This window comes from Plasmodium knowlesi (genome assembly GCF_000006355.2).
Source record: "Plasmodium knowlesi strain H genome assembly, chromosome: 4".
Lineage (NCBI taxonomy): Eukaryota > Apicomplexa > Aconoidasida > Haemosporida > Plasmodiidae > Plasmodium > Plasmodium knowlesi.
Window position 1 is genome coordinate 328,202 of NC_011905.2, and position 20,843 is coordinate 349,044.

The following is a 20,843-nucleotide window of genomic DNA, read 5'->3' on the forward strand; positions in this document are numbered from 1 at the left end:
TGTGCGCACGCAAAATAGGGAGTTCTTCAGTTTCGCATTTCTGTATGCTTCAGTGGAGGGGGGAGTTAAATAAAAAACTCATAAAATGATACGATAATGAAGAGTAAACAAATTTGTTTCCGCCCTTCAACATTTTTCTTCCGATATGGTGATGGATCGGCTAAACTGGCCTGGAACTTGCGACGTTGGAGCACTTGCGTCGTAATTCCTTTGGGATGCAGCTTAAATGGAGCCCAACATGGCAGTGCTGTCCCTCCGCATGCTCACAACGGAGATAAAAATAAAGGGGTTCTGCAAATAAACCGCGGGTAAATCTCTTACAAATGTAGCTAAAACGTACACATAACATTTTTGCGCGCCCCCTATGAGGGAACTCTGTAGGATGGAAAGAGACGCGCTATTGCCCTAGTGGCTCATTCGCAATTTGCCTCTATACCACGTTCCAGAGCAATCATGCTAAGACGAATGGCGCACCGCTAATTTACCTCCCTGACCGTAGAGTTATACGTAAGCCCTGTAAAACAATGGAGGAAGGATAGTCTCCTTCCCTATGGCACACAAGCATATTAAGAAAATAAACACAAAATTCAGTTCTCCCCTCTTGTTCACGTTTTCTCACATATTTCCTCTCCCTATATGTTTTACCGATGGGGACTCCCACCCGTTGGTCCCTTCAGTAAGGTAATGCACTCGGTAAATATCCCTCTTTTTTTTTTTTTTTTTTTTTTCCCCTTCCTTCTCCTTTGCTCTGTCTCGCGCAGTGCGGGAAGGCGAATAGCATGAAAAATGGGAGGGAAATAAAAAGAGGGAGATGCGTACAGTGACACGGATAGGTACGCACTGCCCTTCGCCTTTCCCCACCGTGGAGGGACTTACCCATCAGCTACGCACAACGTTGCGTAGCCCCATATATGGCAGTGCTTCCTGCTGTTAATTGCATTCCGCTGTTTGCGTGAATCCCAGTTAAGGCTTCTGTCTAACTTTTCTTCACTCTCTGCATCCTACAATACGTGCGCTACAAGATGTACCATGACGCGTTACAATTCGTGTTGCGACTTCCAGCACATCAGCGAAAATGTTATGTGCCTCCTGCAAGGAAGTTGTATTTGTCTGCTTAACCTTGTAAACAATGAGAGAAAGTTCTTGTTCATTTCGTGCTGTGAGACCCTTGGGGATATTCGCTTCGAGCTCGCGGCAGGCCACAGGAGAAATGGCGCGAACGTAGCATTGGGCCCTACTACAGAGGTCACCATGAAGGGACAAACGAAGGCGGAAATTAACTATGTAACATACAAGGGGGAGGGTATGTACATCCCACAGCCCGTGAGGAAAATCTCCTGCAGTGAAAAGGATCATGCCATGGCTGTGGTCATACGTAGATTTTCTGGTGATTTTCTGTGCTACCTCGTATTCGATGAGGCAAATGGGTTAAACTCCTTCGAGGTGCTTTCAACATACAGAGTTGGCGAAACCATAAAAGACGTAACACTGGGGAATGGCCAGGTGTACCTGCTGCTAAAGAGGCGCCGTGGGCATCCCTCCCAGGATGGAGCGCTGTCTGGAATGGATAGCAGTGGGAAGTTAAGCGACCACTTGGGCAATAATCTACCCTCCGATGCGGACTACCTTATCTGCTCCCTCAAGTTGGCCACCAACAAGAAGGAAGAACTGAAAGTAATAGGCACGCACAAGTCCACATCGAGCTTCAAAAAAATGATGGTGTGCCCCTACGATGAGAAGAAAATAATTTTGGTGTCAAAAAGGAGTGTGCTTTTTTTATCCACCTCCAATGAGCATCTTCCAAAAGGAAATGTAACCAACGTTACGAAGGAACTCTCCTTGAACAGCCCCGTTGTAGCAACCTCTTGGCTAGACTTCCATATCTTCACCATCTGCCTCCACAATAATGAGCTCCTTTTTTTTGACCTTTCCACCAACTCGAGAGACCTGCCTCGGCTGAGGTGCTACAACAACTACTCCAGAATATGCTCCATCTCTTACCAATCTGAGTATCTCCTCGTCGCATTTGCTACGAAGGAAATTGTCTGCTTTCATGTCAACTATCGCGCGCTTTCCCCGGGCGCCTTTCGCAAGGTGGGGCGTAACTACTCTGTCGTGACCTATCGTCGCCACTAACTGCGGTTAACGTGCTAACTTGGAATGCTCCCAACTGTGCACCCATCATTCGCTCATCCGCAGGTAACCTCCGTCGAAGACAACTACGTCAGCACCAAGTGCCTATTCCAGAGAAGAAAGGAGAAGCGGAAGACGGAGGAAAAGACTCCAATGGAGGTACCTCCGAAAAAGACAGGTACAAAGGAGGTGAAAGGAAGCGAAGACGCCAACAATAGGGGACATATTAGGAAGAAGCCTCCTAAGCAACCAAGGGACACCTTCGAATCCATATTAAACGATATTAAAAATGTGGAAAATAAAATAAATGACAAAGGGTTTGAGTTGATGGACGAGTCGGACGGGGAAGGGGGAATCGATCAAGAGGAGGGATGGAACACCATGGCCTTCGCTGAGTGTGTCGGCGGTTGTGGCATTTCGATGGATGGACACCCCAGTTCGAAGGATGATTACGCCAATTCATCTTCCACTGGGGAGAATAACCATAACAACGTGAAAACACTCTCTAAAGGAGCTCACCGAAAGAACGACCTACGCCAGATGCGGAAGAAACGGAAGGCCAACTTTGCTAAGCTGCATTATGATGCTGACAACCTTATACATATCTTTACCCCTATCTCGATCGTCAATTTTGAAAGGTACGTAACGCACAGGATAAATAGTGTACACCTTCACGGAGAGAATCTACACATTCAGCTCGAAAATGGACTTTCCTACTACACAACAACTTTTAACCGAAACAAAATGTGTCTAGCTGAGGACTCCAGCTTCTACCTCTCCGGACACACTGTTCTGCACAAAATAAAGGACCTTAAAATTTGCAGTACAAAACAGCTTTTCACTTTGGATGAAGCTAAAATGCTCAAGTGTTACTCCCTTACAGACAATGAGATGAATTTTATCTGCACTGGTAGGAGAATCAAATGGTTCGATGTTCTTTCCATGATGGGAGAATGCAACTGCTTGTTTGTGGCCCTCACGGATGGTTCCTTTTTTTTTATCAATCTAAAGAGCTGCAAGATTCTTCTCTACGGAAGTGTCAGGCATCACCTGCGGGGTGGAACTAGTAGAAGACACAGAACAAGCGGGGGATGCTTCGAAAGTCGATGTATCGAGTGCGGCATCTTCAATAAGGTGCATGAACACATCTTCAATGGCTACTTCAAGGTATGCGGAGCGCTTCTCTTCTTCTTCCTGATTTATTCTGTGTCGCACGAAAAGTTGTTCATTTACTTTGTGCATGAGGTGCTAATAGGACAGCTGTTCGCTGAGGTGTACGATGAAGGGGAAGGAGATGAAAATGTCGGCAAAAGCTGCCATATGGCCCCACTAGTGCTGAGTCTCTCAACGTATAGACGGCACGATGTCAACGTCGCCGACGACTTGGATTACAGCTTCCAACGCGACTGTGACTATGCCTGCCTCCTGACGACCACCGGAGACCTACACAACTTCTACCTCTTCTTCGTGGAACTGATAAAGAAGGAAATCATAACCATGCGAAAGAAAAACTGGGACACGAACGTTCGTATCTTCTATTGGAAGGTGCCTCACAAAAAAGTCATTTATGGGAAGGTCATTGGTAATTACCTAGTCCTCGTGGACTTGCACTTAAATGTCCGTTTTTTTTACATGAACAAAGTTATATTTTGGGAATTCTCCCCAGGGTATTCAAATGATATTGCATCCTCCAAATTTGGGGAAAAGAAGTCCTTCCTCAGGCGATTGAAAAAAGCCAAAGGGAGTAGACACGAAGGTGTGCATGCCCCAAATGATGACGAAAAAACCTTCGAAAAATTCATTTTGAAACAACGAAGAAAGAGAAAAACATTTCATCCAGATGAGGTCAACGAGGATTCGGGGACCCAGCCAAATGGACAACAAAATGCCGAAGAAAAATCACCAGATCCATATTTATTTCGTCTAAATGTAGGGGATGAAGACTTACACATTGATCTCAGTCATACGGGTAGAGTTCAGTTCATTAACGAACGGATGGAACAGAATGCTGGACATATATGCAGCTTTTACATCGTCACAGACTTGAATAACGTTGTTACCTTCTCCTTCGACAGTACAGCATATCCGCTTGGGATCGTGAAGGGGCCTGAGGTGCAAGTCCCCTCTATGGGCGGAATGGAAAGGATTAACTTCTTTCACCCAGTGGATATGAAAAGTGGAACATACAATTTGTTCTTGACTAAGGAGAGGTACTTCCGTCTGGAGGTTCCGTCGTGTTTTCTCAGAATGGCACCCAGGGGTGATCAGGTGGGAGGCGATCACGAACCAAGCAGATCACTGCAGGATAACCATGTGGGTAAAGATCAACCCAACCCGCTAGAGATAATCAATGGGGACCCTTCCCTCGAACTTATATGCCAACAGGACATAGACTCAACTATGCAAGCCACTTTGTTGAAGCCAAGTGAAGGGACTTCCTACCCAGGTGACGTGAATTTTTTTTTGAGGCAACCCAGTGTGGTGTTTTTAAAAGTGTACAGCAGTGCCCTGAGGAAGCGCCTCCGGGTCAAGCGGGGGAAAAGCTTCCAGGAGAGCGTATCAATTGAGTGGGCAGGCCACCAAAGTGGTACCACAAAAGAGGCTCATACTGGTGATGATAAAGTTAGCTTCTCCGGTGCGGGCACTCTAGGGGATGCTGCTGTCTCTATCACCGCTACCACTTTCACCGGAGCGCCTCGGCATACGAACTTCTTCTTCGACAACGAAACGACCATCTTCACTTTCCTGAACGAAAACGAGTACTGCCTCCCCCTGGAGGAGTGCCTTGAAAATTACCAAAACAAGCTTTACCTGAGTGAACTCCACGCGAAGAGGAAGGAAGAAAGAGAGCAAATAGACAAGCTCCGAAAACAACTGAAGGAACTAATCACCCAAAACGAAAATAGCAACAGTAGTATCAAATTGGACAGAAAAAACTTTTTTTTCGATAAAAAAATTATTAACGAGTCAGAAATTTTAATCAATGAATTTGAAAAAATAAAAAAAAAATTTGGAAAAAAAAAATTAGTCAAAGAACACCTAATAAAAAAGCTAGAGAAAAAATGCTCCACTCTTGCACAAGTCGACTTCCTCTTCGGATTAAAGACAAATTCATATGTGACCAATGCGTTCAAAAAAAGAAATTACAATGTTTCTTCCCCAATTAGAGAGAAAATTAAAATGCTGCGTTTCCTTCAACTTAAGGAATCCGACTTTTTTCAAAATGTAGAAAAAAATAATGTCCTTTACTTTTTAAAAACAACAAAAGATTACATAGATCGGTACACCGAAGACTTTTCTTCCCTCTTCTTTTCTCATTACTACCTATGCACAAACATGAATTTGAATTATTTGTACGCCAACTTGTTCGGTTCCTCTTTCTCATCCAGTGGGGTGGACAGCGTGCAGTGGAACTACCTCCTGTACTCCCCTTGCGAGTTGTTTACGAACGCGCGGAAGCGCTTGCAGTGCTACGTGCTGCAGATGCTTATCGACCAGGTTGGCATCGCATGGAAAAACGCTATGATCGGCTATGCTTTCTTCTTCGTTGAGGAGGCTAAGCTGAGTAAACTTTTTCCTTCCACTGCTCCCGTCTTTTTCACCGCCTTAACCACCTACATTACAGCAAAAGGCCAAATTCGGGAGCCACTTCCTCGGCCTGAAGGAAGAAAAGCAAAACTACGTTGAAGAAATTAACTTGATTTCCAACAAACTGAAGCTCTCCCTCGAAGCTACGGACAAATATTTTAGTCATCCCTACTCTCATACCATCAACCCTAGTCTTTACAATACGGGAGAATTAAAAGGATTCAAGAGGGACACGTTACCTGTTTCCAACAAAATTGACCCTGACGTGTTGCTTGAAATGCATCTGCACAAACTCAAATTGCAAAGTCAAACGGGGGATGACTTTGGCGAACATGAAAAAGGGGACACAATTGTGAAAGCGCAGAAGAAGGGGGACAATTTTCGGATGGAAACCGCTTTTGGAGGGTAAGTACAAGGTAGACAGATTCTGACAGAAGGAGACAACATAGATGTGTCCCCACCCCATTGTGCCTTATACAATGCTGTGTCCGGAACTTGGGCTGTCTTATCCATCTGCTTCTGTCTTCCCCGAAGTGAACCAGAGGCGGACAAGGACCCCCCCAAAGACACAGCCACTTGTGACGATCAAGCGGACCCAGAAAGTCTTGAGATCCAGGAAAAGAAGAAAAATGATGTAAAAAATTCGCTATCTGATGTGAAGAGTTACATGTAAGTGGATGCCTACATGTGCTTCTCATGCCATTGGTGTGTGGATCCCTGTGGAGAGATGGAGCAATCCGGTGACTGCACGTTTGTCCATTATGCGGATTCGCATTTGTCGAACCATTCTCTGAGCCATTCGTATCGCCATGCATCCCATCCTGCAGCTATCAGATCTCCGGTCAGTGCGAAGAGTTCAATGAGAAGTTAAAGCAGTTGAGGAAGAAGAAGTAAGTCCACACGGAAAAAAAAAAAAAAAAAAAAAATGAAAAATTAAAAGAAAAAAAAAATCTTTAGCTTCCTTTTTGAAGGAATCCCTTCCGAAGTGAAACAAATTACTCACATAAAGCGTGCCTCGTAAGTAGTTCCCCTTCTCCTCTGACCCATTTACTCCATCTGAACCGACGCACCCTACCAGATACAACATACAAAAAGTTATCAAGCTGCATGAGCTCTACTGTATTTCCATTTACGCCACATTAATAAATGAAGAAAGGAAGGAAGAAGCTCTACGAAAAATAGAATATAGGAGGACTGAAGTCGATGAGGAATTATCGAAGCTTGAGGATTCGATGAAACAATTAGATGTACTACAGGTAGGAATTTTATGGAAACATGAAATGGTGACTCCAAAGAGAGCACAATGGTGTATGTGTGTGTGTGTGTGTGTCTAGGAAGAGTCGCAAGACCGGCCTCTCTTTTTTTGCGGACAAATTTGCACACAACGGCAAAATTTTAATCCCTTCAGGTTGACGAGCAATCGCTACGGGAAGACAGGAAGCACCTGTTGGAGGTACACGAAGGAGGGAAGTATCGCCACCAAGGGGAATCGAGCTCATGCTCCGTCCACTTTTCCGTCAATATGCGCAGGTAGGCAGACCGCCTCGTCCATTCCATCCATACTCCCCCCACTTCCCGCAGAAACACAAGAGGAATTTGGCCTTAAGAGAACTACTTACGAAGAAGAAGCAAAAGTTCAAGAAGAGGTTCCTCCACGAGTGCATGAACTTCGATGTCCTCATGGAGCAGAAATATGAAAACGTAAGTGGGGGAAAGGAAGAAGGGTGACTTGCTCCCTCTGGTCCAGTCGATCACCCTGATCAAGCTCCTTCTTTTCCTCTCGGCGGAACGTATCTCTCCATATGAAGAAAAAATTCTCTCCGTGGAGAAATGCCCATCGGTGTGTCCCCCTCTACTTCCAGGTCATCGGATTCGACTTTGACTCCAGGAAGAATTTATTCATAAAAAAAAAAATAATCCAGAAGCACATTGCAGACACGAACCAAATTATCCATGAGAATTTCGAGCTGCGACGGAGCATCCAGGTAATACCCAGATGTGATAATTTCTGTACTCCGGCACGGTGGGTCGTTTCTTCTGTTGTATCTGCACACTGTCATGCTGGGTCGCTTCCTTCCATCATCTGCAGAAACTAAAGAACGACATTCGCAGAAACAAAATAAAAAAAGACTACTTGCACTTCTCACTCATGGATATAGAAGAAGGGGTCGACGACGTCAAGTACCTCAAGCAGAACTGCGAGTTTCTCTTTAGTGATATAAGTAAGTGATGAGCCGTTGGAGAGGGGACACATTTCAGAGTGTCTATCTTTCTTCAGACATATTTCCCCTCCTTACGATGGGTACACAACCCCATGGTGATAGAAATGCCTTTGTGTTATTATTTTATTTTTTTTTTTTTCCATGACCTTAGATAATGTGATCAGTTCACTGGAGGCTAAGAAAAAAAACAGAAAACTCATTTTTCAAATGTCTGAACAGAGGCTGCGCGAGCAAATTAGCAACGTGGACGCGAAGATTTCGGCCATCGTAAGCGAGGATAGGCACGCGCACTGCTACAGTGATAAAACTCTACGGAGCTTCTCCCTTCCATCGCTTCATCACCTCCCCTCCGTAGAAATATGAGAACGTCGTGTTGGAGGCCAACATGCAGAGCCTACTAAAGGAAATTAGACAAATGGGAAAAGTGGTTCAGGGCGATCAGGAGTCACAAGGGGTTCACCTGCTCGAGACGAAGGGCAATTCTGGAGACGATGATTCTGCGCGTGCAAGGATGCCCTCCAAATGTTCTGATGCAAATGCAGAGGTAGACGCAAATATCGCCCATGAGAATGAACCCAAGTGCGTGGCGGAACAAAACAGCGCCCATGCGCATAAGGAGGACTTGGACCAGGCCGTCGTTCCCAAAAAAAAAAAACAAACAAAACTGCGCACCAGGGACATCCACGAAAAAAGTGCCATGCTACGGAAAAAATATAAGTGAAAGAAATACGCGCCTGGGGGAAAGGTATCACATGTGCGTATATGCTGACATTCTACATGTGTGTATATCTTTTTTTTTTTTTTTTTTTTTTTCTTTGCCTTATTTTACTGCTTTGGTGGTGAGAGAAACACAGCCCATACGCAGCGTACCCACACGTGGCGCATTCCTACGGAGCAGACTCGCATGGTCTTCCCTCACGCTGCATATGCACGACCCAGTACGAATCATTGGCGTGCCAAGGAGAGTCCATACGGTGACCCACTTTTCTAATTTCTCTCCCCAAGAATGTCAAAAAAAAAACGAAAAAAAAAGGGGAATTTCTCCTTCTGTCAAGCAATTTTTTTTTTTTTTTTTTTTTTTTTTTCCCTTATTAGTTACATGTCATATAGATAACTTTTAAATTATTTTAATTCCCAAAAGGGATTCGAATTTTTTTTTTTTTTTGGGGGGGGGACGGGAATGTGGAACTCTTTGTGGGATCTTCCACGAAAAGACCCACGTTGGCGCCACCCCGACGGAGGAGGTTAGGTTGGTTACCTAATATGGCCTACCCCAGGCATAAAATGCGCCAAGGTTGTGAAAACTAAAAAGGAAGAAGTATGTAGAATATTTTAGTAAATTTATTAGAAGCTCTTCTACCTCTCATCATCGGTCACGTAAATGTACAAACTTGAACGCACCAAAGGAGGGAATGACCAATGGGAGGATTTACTTACATTTAGAGTCTCCAATGCTTTCCTATGGTTCTCTAAATGAGTATCATCCCCTTTGGAAATCCGAGCAGTACATTTCTTTCTTTCACATCCTGCCCTTTCAAATTTTTTCAACTGCGTAGAGGGTGATAAAACTGAAAGGGTGTAGCAGATCCTTAACGGACGCCATGAAAGACGACATCAAGAATGCGCTGGAGGCAGAGAGGGAGAAGGAGCAGGGGAATTTATTTTTTTCTCAGGGGGACTATGAGGTGAGGGATCCAATTCAATAGGGATAAAATCATATGGTCCATACAGAGTGTGCGCTACTCCAATTATTCATTGATAATTGTGAGAACTTGTTGGAAACCTTCATTGGGGACTACCCACTTGACGCATCCTTCCCTGTCACCCTTCGCAGCTGTCGATATTCCACTACACCAGAAGCATAAAATACATGCCAAAGTGCTCCATCCTTTACACGAACCGATCCTTGGCTTATTTCAAGTAAAAGAGCGGAGCAATAGAGAGAAAGAGACGCCAGGGGGGGGGCGGAATTTTTCCCTTCTATCCCCCAGGGAACATGTGCCAACATTAATGACACTTCAACATTGCATGCCTGCTGGTACGCATCATTAACAACTTTATTGGATCCTTTCCTCTTTTTCTTTTTTTTTTTTTTTCATCGCGCGACAAAGGATCGGGTCCTTCCAGGAGAGCCTCGAAGATGCCCTCAGGGCCAAGGAGCTGGACAAAGACAACCTGAAAAGCTACTATCGAATTTGCGAAGCGTACAGTGCGCTAAAGGATGATGAAAATTACAAAAAGTATAAGCAACTGTACAGGGAAAAGCAGAATAGCCAGAGGGGACGAACGAAGAAGGAGGGAGAAGCGACTGAGTATCGGGAAGAACGAGTAAATAATGACTCCCCCAAGAGTGTGAGTCCACTCGCAAAGGAAACCTCCCCAGGAATTGCAAAACAGAGGGGCATGAAAAAGAGCGACGAGCTAATGCACCTTGGCGAAACAGATCACACGAGCAGATTTGTCTTTATGAATCAACCCGAGATAAAAGACCGAGTATCTAATTTTTCTTTTGAAAAAAAAGAGTACAGAAATAATTTCCTCATAGAAGAAGTGTATGACTTTGACGTGAACAGGTCAGGGAAGGATCTCACGAATGGAGATGGCGCACCTAAAAGGAAAACAGGCAACACATCGAAGGGTGATTCACATGCCGATGGGGATTCCAAGAGGAAGGCGCTAGTGAACCGAGCCGATATGATTAACGATATAGAAATCTTTGTAAACCTGTTTGCAGACATATCCATGCACCCCACCCCTATCATTTCTGTTCCCATTGAAAAAGAAACAAGAAAAGGGAAAATGGGCCATTACCATAATATCGACTTTAAAACATTAAAAGGGAAAGCAGATGAACTTTTCGCGGAGAAGAAATTCGACCTTTCCATGGAACTGTACAACCAAATTATTGATGAAAATGACAGGTACGATACGTGTGTATGTTTGTTTTTTTTGTGTTTGTGGGGTGACCCATGAAATAAATCGAGTGGGGTCATCCTCCGTGGTAGTATTTTTTTGTGGAGACACCTGTCCGCATCACTGGCACTGCGTGAGAGAGTCGGCCCATATGTTTATATCATTGCGCCTAAACCGCGCTTTCACCCCCCTCGCAGTGAACGAGGAATATACTACTGTACAGTGCTCAGCAACAGAAGCGCCTGCCACATAGAAATGAAGAAGATTCGAAGCGCCCTCTGTGATGTAAGCAAAGCGCTAAGTATACTTTTCTCATTTTTTCAAACACATAAAGAAGATATAAAGCGTGTCAACGATCCAGAAGCCTCCTCACTCGATACACCCGAACAGACAGAAGCATTCCTTCCAACAGACATGGAGGTTTATAAAGACCCCAAGGGAATCTACTTCCAGGCACACAAACTGGTACTGAGGCTACTATTCAGATATGTGAAATTTTCACACCTGTATAGAAAAAATGGATTCAAGGTTCCATCCCTCCAACAGGTAAAGAGGATAGCTGCATGACCAATAGAACAGACATTTGTGCATGTCTATCTACACAACACGCTGCTCTGCGCTAATATTAATTTTTTTTGAATCACTCACAGGTGGATTCCCTCAGGAGCATGAAGGGAATAAACTACGTAAACTCTGGAGAGCTCGATCGGATGAGGAACCTAATCTACGCGCAGCTATAACTTCTTCCTGTTCTTATAGATTTCCTTTGCGTATTGTTTTAGGCAGGCGTAGTCGACGTCCTTCAGCCATTCGTGTTTCTGAGAGGAGGCGAAAAAGGGGAGAGCACTGAGATGCGCGTTCGGCTATCAATAGACTGAAATGTTCATGCAGGGGTGATGGGTAAATAATTATCAGAAAAAGGAAGGAATTAAAAAAAAAAAAAAAAAAAACTATTTGTTATCCCTCTATATAATGCACTCTTTGAAAAACTTCTCTTTTTTTTTTTTATTGTTTGTGTATTCCTTACGAGTGCCTCCTCCGACGTGGGTCTCTCCCTTGGATTCCTTCTCAAAAGATTCTTCAAAAAATCTATGTCCGTGCTTAACAAACTGGGGCCACAGGAAGGCACCTCTTTTTTCGTGTATTCATTTAAAAAATAATTTCTATTGGAAGGATACTGCACGTGACCCTTGCCTATGTCTCTAAATAACTGAAGCAGGGATTCCTTCTGGACGAATGGGATAACGCGGTAGATCAGGGCGTAGAGGGTGATGCCCAAACTCCATATGTCTACCTTATCTCCGGAGTAGCACTTCCTGCTAGAGAAAAACTCGGGAGGCATGAATTCGTAAGTGCCCTGCGGGGAGTGCGGTTGGGGAGGCGGTAAGGATGGGATCGTTTACGATACGGTTATCATGAGACCGCCAGCAAGTAGGTTGCCGTCACTCACCTTGGTGCCCCGTATTATTCCGTTGGTCATGTACTGGGACTCACCGAAGTCACCCAACTTGATTGCCCCGTTCCGGCTGCAGAAAATGTTCGACGGTTTCACATCCCGATGGCATATGTTCTTCTTCGTGTGGATGTACACGAAAGATTGTAAGATACACTTAGCCACACACTTGATAACGGAAAGGGGAACAAACCATGGCTCATCCTTCCGTAGGACAAAAAAAATGTCATCGTACTGGAGTATCCCCTCGTTTTCCATGTAACTATTCACAAGATAAATTTCGTTCTCATTTGCTATGATTTCGTCGCAGGTCAGGCAATAATCATTTTTTATGTCTGCCAGAATTTCTAATTCGTTTTTTAAATCGTCGTATTTGGAACGCACGACTACTTGGGTGCAGTGGCTCTTCTTATGAAATTCCCTTTGTTTAAGTAACACCCTTTTTTTGTATTTTTTTATGGCGTAAAGTTTTTCTCCCCGCTCGCATAAAATTACTTTGCTGAGTTTGTCTGTGTAGGAGGGAAATAAGAAGATTGTAGAGTGGCTAGGTGGCGAGATGACGCGGCATAAAAAATTAACCCCCATTAGGGACGACTGAAAAATTGGTCGACAAAAATTGCACCCGCACAAGCATGTGCAGTGCATTGTCATGTTCTTCCACCACGCCCCAATATTTATTTTTTTTTTTTTTTTTTTTTTTTACAAAAATGGGGACACTTTTGTGCTCAATTGTTTCTTTTCCTTCTTTTACAAATGGAATACTACTGAGTTTTACTCTTCCTCAAGCTCACTCACCTTCCTTGACCGTGCGCACAACACGATAATCGTTCACGAAACACTGACCGCCCTTCTCTTTCTTCTCCAGCGGAGTGACTTTATCGTGTCGCCTCAGAATATCCCACATGTCGCCCTAGCACAGCGCAGATGTAATGCAACACAGTATAATACAATGCAGTGTAAAATAATGTAACAAATTTGCAGCCTACTGTGGATCATCAAACAGTGATTTGACTCGACGCGACATGCCCCCCCCCGTTGGCTGTTCCCACAAAGAGGCAGGTGCTGGACCACGTAGGGGAACAACGCACACATGTATTTGTCAATGTTGGAATAACTGAAATGTATGAACGGTCAGGCAATAACTTGTAATTTTATAACTGAAAAAAAAAAAATTATAACAAATAGCTAGCCAGGATTAACCTCCCACAAATAAGCAGTTACATAATTCCCCGCCTTTTCTGCTTCCCCCTTTTTGGCGTATTATGGCTGTGCCGAAAAAAAGAAGAAGCTTAAGTAAATGTAGAAAAAGAAGAAATACAATTTTTTTTGATAAACTCGTTGGGAATTGGCTAAAACGGAGGGAGTGGTAAGTCGAGCGTAGCATTATTTTGTTTTTTTTTTTCTTTTTTTTTTTTTTTTACTTTATTTTATTTATTATTTTTTTTTTTGTCCGTCTGCTCACTGCACACGCCGAGTGAGGTACTGTCGGAAAATCCTATGAACAATTGTGGATTGTGAAAGGAAATGAAAAGGAGATATGCAAGAATTCCTCTATGATGCGATAATGTGCATCGGGCGGTCCCCCTGGTGGATAACCCCCCGGGAGGGGGGAATACACGCAATACGTGCATACTTGAAAAAGTGTCTATTCCCCACGATGTTATTGCTATTATTGTTATTATTGTTGTTGTTAATGTAAATTTTTTTTTTTTCCCCTTTTGGAATTCCTTCTGGTCAGGTTTTTCAGGAACGAGTACCAAAAGGAAATTTTACCCATACAGCAGGAACCGCATATGTTTAAATTCCCGGGTTTCTGGCCGAACAAGTCGGAAAAGAAAAAAAAAAAAAAAAAAAAAAGTGATTTTGAGAGAAATCCAATTGACCATTTGTTAGTGCATCAAAAAGGTGTTGCATGAAAACGAACCCCACTCAGCAACTGTGGAGACATGCCCACGTGCCCATTCGTCTCCTTCGCAGATTCGTTCACCAAGTGTCCTCTCAAATTAAAAAAATCGTCAAGTAGTAAACTGCACAGGACAGGAACCTCCTCACCGTTGAAACTCGACAGTGATATCCCTGAAGAGAACATTCACCTTCAGATGAGCATTTCCAATATGAACGTGGCCAGACAATTTTTCATTTTTAGTCATAAGAGATTTTTGGGAAATATTGTTAGGGGGCCCCAACCGAAGGAGGTACACACAGCTCAGGAATGCGTGAAAAAAGAAAAAAAAGAATTATTAACTGAATGGCATCTACGTGGGCAGTTGCATATTCCATCTCTAAGGGTGTCAACCTGGGGAGATCCTCCCAATATCGCCCTCGCTCATCTTCCCCCGCACGGCACCAAGCCCATCGTTTTTCACCCCCTTCTATACAGATCGCCAAGAACGTAGAATATGCAATGGACCTCCTGCACAAAAAGTCGTACACCTACCAAGACTTCAAGCAGAAGTGTGAGTCGCTACGAATATTTGTTTACTTCGGATTGGTGAGCGTCTTGTCCGTGGACCTTTTAATAAACCCCTTGAAGTCTTCCTACTGGGATCGTTTTTCCCCCCGTAACATGTCCATAAGTTTTTTCAACTTTTTCAAGAACAGCGAAGATGATATTTTCCGACATAACGGAAGCGCCTCCTACGAGCAGTACGTGCAGATCATTCGGTAGGCGGATTGGCCAAACAAATGAGTTAACCAGCTTGTTGAAGCAGTGGGGTCTTCTGCTCCAACCGTCCATTTTCCCAACTTCTAACATTCCCTTTTTTCAACGGTGTAATTTGGCGAACTTTTAAAAAAAAAAAAAAAAAAAAAAAAAAAAAGTGAAAAATCAAATGGGCGCAAAGACTAGCTGAGTTTGGACGTCGCTATGTTGCGGTGACATTTCGACGCCGGGGGAGTTTATGAATACGTAAATTACGAAATGGGGGATAGAAAAAAAAAAGGGGTTAAAAAAAAATAATAAATAAAAGGTGAACACAAAGAGGGCTAAGGAAATTGCAACTACATTTCCAACTTTGGCCACTCATCCCCGTGGGTCTGTATGAGATGAGCGCGCTCTATAGGATGGGTTACATGAGGGTGTATTCAAAAAGTAGTGGAGGGAATTTCAAAATTTCGGGTTGCGGAATGGAGGCAGGAGGGGACAAGGAGGATGGATGAGCATCGCCACGTATGCAATAAAGATGGGCAGTAGGTGCAACATTCTTCGCCCAAACAGTTTGTTTCACTTCCTTCCATTTTGTACGTTATGTATGTTTCATCCAACTGCACTCCATACAGCGAAGGAGTCTCTATTAGAAATGCGTGAGAGGTGCATGCATAGGAATCACCGGGTGGCGTTACATATCAGCATTCGGAGCAAACATGGGTGTTCTACCCCAATTTGTATTATTCACACGAATAGCATTGCCGCAATTGTACCTCTTCATCTGCTACGCCTGTTGATACATCACTTCAATTGTGAAGAGGGGACGACCCCCACCCCCGCGGACGCACCAGGAAAACATTAAATTCAAAGTTCCTTCATCCCCTGTAAACTACTCGGATCGGAGGAGCCCTGATGTCAATAAATCACAGTCGCCGCGAAGCTTGTGCAAAATGGATATAGCGTCTCAATTGGGGCTCTACGTCTGTTCTAATTATATTGTGGATCAATTCCAAGGCAGTTCTAGGTTGCTTTTAAGCCTCTTCTTCTCAAGGACTATTCATCATTTGAATTCCTAATCGGCTTATCATATGAATGTTTCCTTTTGGAGAAAAGCTATTTCTCGTGGTACCCTAAATTAAAAGGGTGGTTGTTTGTGTCCTCTCACGCCCCTTACCACAAAGAGGTATTACTGTTTTTCTCATCATCCCTGTCCTGTTTTGCCTCCCCAACCCGACACATCTGTGTAGAATATATTTTTTTCTTTTTTCAGAAAGTATTAACTAGCGCTTCTCGTATGATTTTCTTCTTTTCGCTAGTCAGGTTTTTTGGAAATATGATATCAAATTCCACGATAAGATCTCCCTTGGTGTTGGGAATTTTTGAAGAAGGCATACCTTCTTTGGATACAATTTTTTTGGTTTGGGGGGTAACAATTTCATCTACTCTAACGTTTATTTCTCTGTTATCTAACGTCTTTACAATGAACTGGAAGCCGGTTAAAGCTTTGTCCAGGGGTACAGGACATTTGTATATTAAATTGTTCGCCTCGCGTACAAATCTGTCGTGTGTTTTTGTTTTTACTTTAAAAACCAAATCTCCTGGTTGACTCATGGGGGACAATTGGTCTCCTTCTCCATAGAAAGTTATTTTGGTTCCATCCTTCCAGCCTGCTTTCACATCTATGGTTACGAAATTGTCCTCTTCGTAGCTTTTAGAACCCATGAATCTCTTGCGGGTTATCTTTAGCTTCTTTTTGCACCCACTGTAGAGTTCCTCTAGGGTTAGTGAGAGAGGCACTTCAAATGTTGCGGGTTTGCTATTGTAGTTGTTGTTGTTAACGTCTACAGGGGGGGAGGGGGAGAAGTTAGCATACGGATAAACGCAGCTGTATTTGTGGAAAGGAAAAAACAGTATAGGCACATCCATAACGTAGAAGCCACCTCCAAGACTCCTTCTAAGAACACTTACTTGTAGACGTTGAGGGTCTGGACTTTCGAGAAGTCATATTCACGAACGTGGAGAAGGGAGAAAAGTCATCATCAAAGCCGGTCGAGAAGGAAAAGTGTCCGTCAGATCCAAAAATACGACTGAATAACTCCGAAGGGTCCACACCGCTATACACGTAGGTGCCCCCACCCGTGGGGATGGAACCTTTCAATCCCTCCTCCCCATAGGCATCATAAATTTTTCTCTTTTCCTCATCAGACAGGACATCATAAGCTTCAGCGATATTTTTAAATTTTTCCTCTGCTTCTTTTTTCGACTTTACGTCTTTATGCTTGTCCGGGTGCCACATCATGGCTAGCTTCCTGTACGCCTTCTTCAGGTCATTGGTTGTACAATCTTTGCTCACCCCTAAAATGGAATAGTAGTCCTGCAGAAAAGGGGGGAGGGAGGAAGTAATGTTGGTAATTGTGCGTGTAGAACGCTAATTCGGCTTGTTCAATTGCCCTGGAAGGGGGTTTCATTTTAGCGAATACTAATCCGTGTCGCTATATAAAATGGGGAGACGAGCACACACACGTACACTGGGGAAAAGTGTAACTCTTCCCGTCGAATGACTCACCTTTCCCATTTTGCGATAACATAAGAAAAAAAGAAAAAAAAGGGACTTCAGTTCAGATTTTCTTCTGGAAGTGCTTGGACGTATTCCTACTAACAGACGTATAACGTTCACGCGTACCTTCTCACATGTACTCGTGAGGGGGGCTCAGGCCTCCTCAAGTTTTCACAAATTAATTTAAACCCTCTAATGGAGTCAACGGGGGGACACAAAGGAGTAGCACAGAGTGACAGAAAAAAGAAAAAAAAAAAAAAAAAAGAAGAAAAGGTAGAATGGGTTCACTTTAAAATTGTCGCGAAAGCTTTTCCAAATTTTTTTTTTTTCAGGATTGAAATTTTACCTAAATGGAAAAAAAAAAAAAAAAAAAAAAAAAAAATCCTTTTTAGCGAAAAAATAGGGACGTATGAAATTTTTTTATAAAAAAAAGGAAAAAAAAAAAAAAAAAAAAAACGGGAATGTTGGATACGTATACATTTACTAATCAGCCATGCGTATATACCAATTCCTTTTAAGCAAGGAATACATATAGCCGCGGAATAAGTATACGCCCCCTGGAAGCCCGAGCACGCGGCATCATATAATAAAATATCATACGTCCCCTTCCCCGCCGGGGAAGCCCATATATAAAGGGGGGAATTGTACGGTTTGCACGTAATCCCGTTGCATGAATTCTACCATGAGAAGGGCATACATAAATCCATTAATCAATCAATACACCAATCCATCCATCTACGTAGCATTTTTAAATAAAAAAAAGGCTTTACCGGAAGTTGCGCATTCCTCGCCGTGCGGGTCCCTCGTTTCTGCAGTGCCCGCTTTCTTGGATTACTTCCCTTTTCTGCCTTACCTCTACATTACTACTGTGCGTACATTTGTACATTCTGTGGGAGTCCGCCTTTTCCCCCCCCGCGAAGAGCCTTACACGTGTACAATTGCCTTGTGTACGTGCCCCCGTGGTGCCTTGGCGCAACAGGGCATCATATAGGCTAGGCACCACATTTGCATTTCATTTTGACCTTTTATTTTACCCTTTTCTCTATTTTCCACATGGGTTGTCCATCGGCCGATGTGCATTCCCCAAGTCGAAATTCCCTAATTCCACTTAAGAGGAAAATGGTTTGGGAGAAAGAGGCACCAACCACCGCTAACATTCAGTAACGTCGGCCCTCCTATGCATGTCCGTAGGGTATAGTGATTGCTTCTACATTCCTAGGGTACAATTGTTAAACGTTCAGGGAATATAATTACATGCACATATATACCTATACCTAAGCACACGATTTACAACATGCGTGAGTGTACTGTCAGGAGGGTATACCGTACGTGTCTCTTCAGGTGGAAGCGAAAAGAAGGAGCCAATACGTATCATCACAATACGATCACTGGACATTTGAACAAAATAGTTAATTCATTTTTTGCCTCTATACGTTTGAAACGGAGGGAATAAATATGAAAGGGGGTGAAGGAGAGGGGGACCCCCAGCGAGGTGGTGCCAGTGGGAAGGGGATCTCATCCTTTGGCCAATTTTAAATGGATATTACATTATCATGGTGATGGCTTATCCTTGTAAAGGAAGCTACGTTTTATACTAATTTTACAAAAAAAAAAGAAAAAAAAGAAAAAAAAGAAAAAAAAAAGGAAATGAAAAAAAAAGAAAAAAAAAATATATATAGAGGAACTATACAGGGGACAGAACTGATGTCCACACATCCATTTGGTTCATCTCCTACATAGGTTCTACGGAATTAAACGGACAATGGAATCGTCTACAATCGTTTCGTACTTATCTGTAGAGTGAAATATACACTGCTTCTTCATATTTTCAGTGAGACGATGAATATCCTCGCTTTTCAAGTAGGCCTCATAGGAGTCTCTATTGTTCCAGAGCCTCAACTGAAGGTAGCTGAGGGGCGAGTTTTTTAAATTTATTGCCTTAAAAAGTTTTGTGTACTCATATCCTTTGCTCTTGAACGATTGGATGTTCAGATGGTTGTAACTTTTTTCAAAGTTCCGTATATTGTTCTCATCCACAATGAACTCATCCACATAAATTAAATCCGCATACATACCCTTCCCTTTCTTTTTCTTAATATACTCCAGGCTGCCATACGCGTATCCACATAAGCAACCAACAAATACCCACACAAAGTTCCGGTGACCTATGCTCGATGTTCTGTACCAGAGGGCGAACTCCTGTGTACTCTGCTTCACCAACGTTAGGTAGTCCCACGCCCGCATGGTGCCCTCTTTGCTGTGCTTCCGTGTTTTAGAAGCAGGAAAAAAAAAAAAAAAAAGAAAAAAGAGGGGGGAAAGGGGCAAGCCCAGAGATGATTACTATTCAAGTGAATGTTTTCCTTTTCTTCGCCGATTCTTTTGGGAGTGCTAATTATCATGCCAGGCTGAATCTCTTCACACGTGGTCCCTTATTCATTTTGTTTCACTTGGTGACTATCCTTTCTTCCATAAGATTGTAACTTGTAGTTGCGCAGTATTGGCACATTTTTTTTTTCCTGTTTTCAATTTTTTTTTTTTTTTTTTTTCCTTTTTATTTTTTCTGTAAATTTCGCAAAAAGAAAAAAAAAAAAAAAAAAAAAATACTCAAAGAGGAGTGAGGTGCAACCTTTTTTGTTTCACCCCGTCGTCTGTTTGATAAGCTGATTTGTATTCCCCCAGGAAGATTTTCTTTAAACGGCTTATTGTGTGACTTGGCATTTTTTTTTTTATTTTATTATTTTTTTCCGTTCATTTTTTTTTCCTTTCATTTATTTCTTTTTTTCTTAAATTCTGTTTCTTTTCTTTGGCGAAATGTTGCCCCCAATAGTTTTCTCGTTCCAGCGAATAGGACACGCGTGGCCTATAATACGGTTCCGCGCAAAAAAGTGTAGAAGAAGCACCTTTTTACAAATGGTACACAATTGGACTTTAGGAAGGAGGAAGACGATGAAAGAATTATTAAAATTATAAAAAATTATTAGGACAAAAATTTTATAACAAAAAAAATTTTAATGAACACTTTGAATGTTCAGTAAAGAAGTTACAAACAAAATAAGAAATAAATGTGGAAGAAAGAATCCTTTTTTTTTTTTCTTCTTTTTTTTTTTTTTAAAGAAAAAATAAAGAGGACAAAAAGAAAAAAATAATAAAAGAAGTTTAAAAAGAATAAGAAATAATAGGAATATTCAAACTCCTTATGTCAACTTATCACATAATTAAAAAAAGACAAAAAGGGTATGAAACCAATATTCTTCTTATCACATATTTACTCCAGTCCTAAACCCTAAACCCTAAACCCTAAACCCTAAACCCGGAACCCTAAACCCTAAA

At 42.7% G+C, this 20,843-nt stretch overlaps 7 protein-coding genes across 7 annotated transcripts; 4 read left to right on the plus strand and 3 right to left on the minus strand.

Moving 5' to 3' along the window:
* Window positions 1-1,029: 1,029 nt before the first annotated feature.
* Window positions 1,030-8,664, plus strand: PKNH_0407400 (conserved Plasmodium protein, unknown function; the record flags this gene model as incomplete). Its single annotated transcript, XM_039113859.1, has 12 exons — window positions 1,030-2,094; window positions 2,200-5,631; window positions 5,759-6,126; window positions 6,256-6,390; window positions 6,549-6,611; window positions 6,800-6,977; window positions 7,130-7,174; window positions 7,303-7,422; window positions 7,584-7,706; window positions 7,811-7,943; window positions 8,095-8,210; window positions 8,299-8,664. 12 exons carry the CDS (start codon window positions 1,030-1,032, stop codon window positions 8,662-8,664), a joined length of 6,144 nt encoding a protein of 2,047 aa, XP_038969471.1.
* Window positions 8,665-9,544: 880 nt separating this feature from the next.
* On the plus strand, window positions 9,545-11,596 carry PKNH_0407500 (tetratricopeptide repeat protein, putative; the record flags this gene model as incomplete). The annotated part of the gene is made up of 5 exons (XM_002257865.2): window positions 9,545-9,628; window positions 9,778-9,863; window positions 10,055-10,864; window positions 11,054-11,402; window positions 11,507-11,596. 5 exons carry the CDS (start codon window positions 9,545-9,547, stop codon window positions 11,594-11,596), a joined length of 1,419 nt encoding a protein of 472 aa, XP_002257901.2.
* Window positions 11,591-13,213, minus strand: PKNH_0407600 (protein kinase 7, putative; the record flags this gene model as incomplete). The annotated part of the gene is made up of 4 exons (XM_002257866.1): window positions 11,591-11,674; window positions 11,884-12,213; window positions 12,307-12,818; window positions 13,105-13,213. The coding sequence occupies 4 exons, from the start codon at window positions 13,211-13,213 to the stop codon at window positions 11,591-11,593; spliced, it is 1,035 nt and encodes a 344-aa protein (XP_002257902.1).
* A 358-nt stretch (window positions 13,214-13,571) lies between these two features.
* Window positions 13,572-14,332, plus strand: PKNH_0407700 (conserved protein, unknown function; the record flags this gene model as incomplete). Its single annotated transcript, XM_039113860.1, has 3 exons — window positions 13,572-13,675; window positions 14,048-14,134; window positions 14,287-14,332. The coding sequence occupies 3 exons, from the start codon at window positions 13,572-13,574 to the stop codon at window positions 14,330-14,332; spliced, it is 237 nt and encodes a 78-aa protein (XP_038969472.1).
* A 76-nt stretch (window positions 14,333-14,408) lies between these two features.
* PKNH_0407800 (conserved protein, unknown function) lies at window positions 14,409-14,977 on the plus strand (the record flags this gene model as incomplete). The annotated part of the gene is made up of 2 exons (XM_002257867.1): window positions 14,409-14,504; window positions 14,690-14,977. The coding sequence occupies 2 exons, from the start codon at window positions 14,409-14,411 to the stop codon at window positions 14,975-14,977; spliced, it is 384 nt and encodes a 127-aa protein (XP_002257903.1).
* A 1,245-nt stretch (window positions 14,978-16,222) lies between these two features.
* On the minus strand, window positions 16,223-17,531 carry PKNH_0407900 (protein SIS1, putative; the record flags this gene model as incomplete). Its single annotated transcript, XM_002257868.1, has 3 exons — window positions 16,223-16,797; window positions 16,925-17,330; window positions 17,523-17,531. 3 exons carry the CDS (start codon window positions 17,529-17,531, stop codon window positions 16,223-16,225), a joined length of 990 nt encoding a protein of 329 aa, XP_002257904.1.
* Window positions 17,532-19,256: 1,725 nt separating this feature from the next.
* PKNH_0408000 (conserved protein, unknown function) lies at window positions 19,257-19,757 on the minus strand (the record flags this gene model as incomplete). The annotated part of the gene is made up of 1 exon (XM_002257869.1): window positions 19,257-19,757. One exon carries the CDS (start codon window positions 19,755-19,757, stop codon window positions 19,257-19,259), a length of 501 nt encoding a protein of 166 aa, XP_002257905.1.
* Window positions 19,758-20,843: the final 1,086 nt, after the last annotated feature.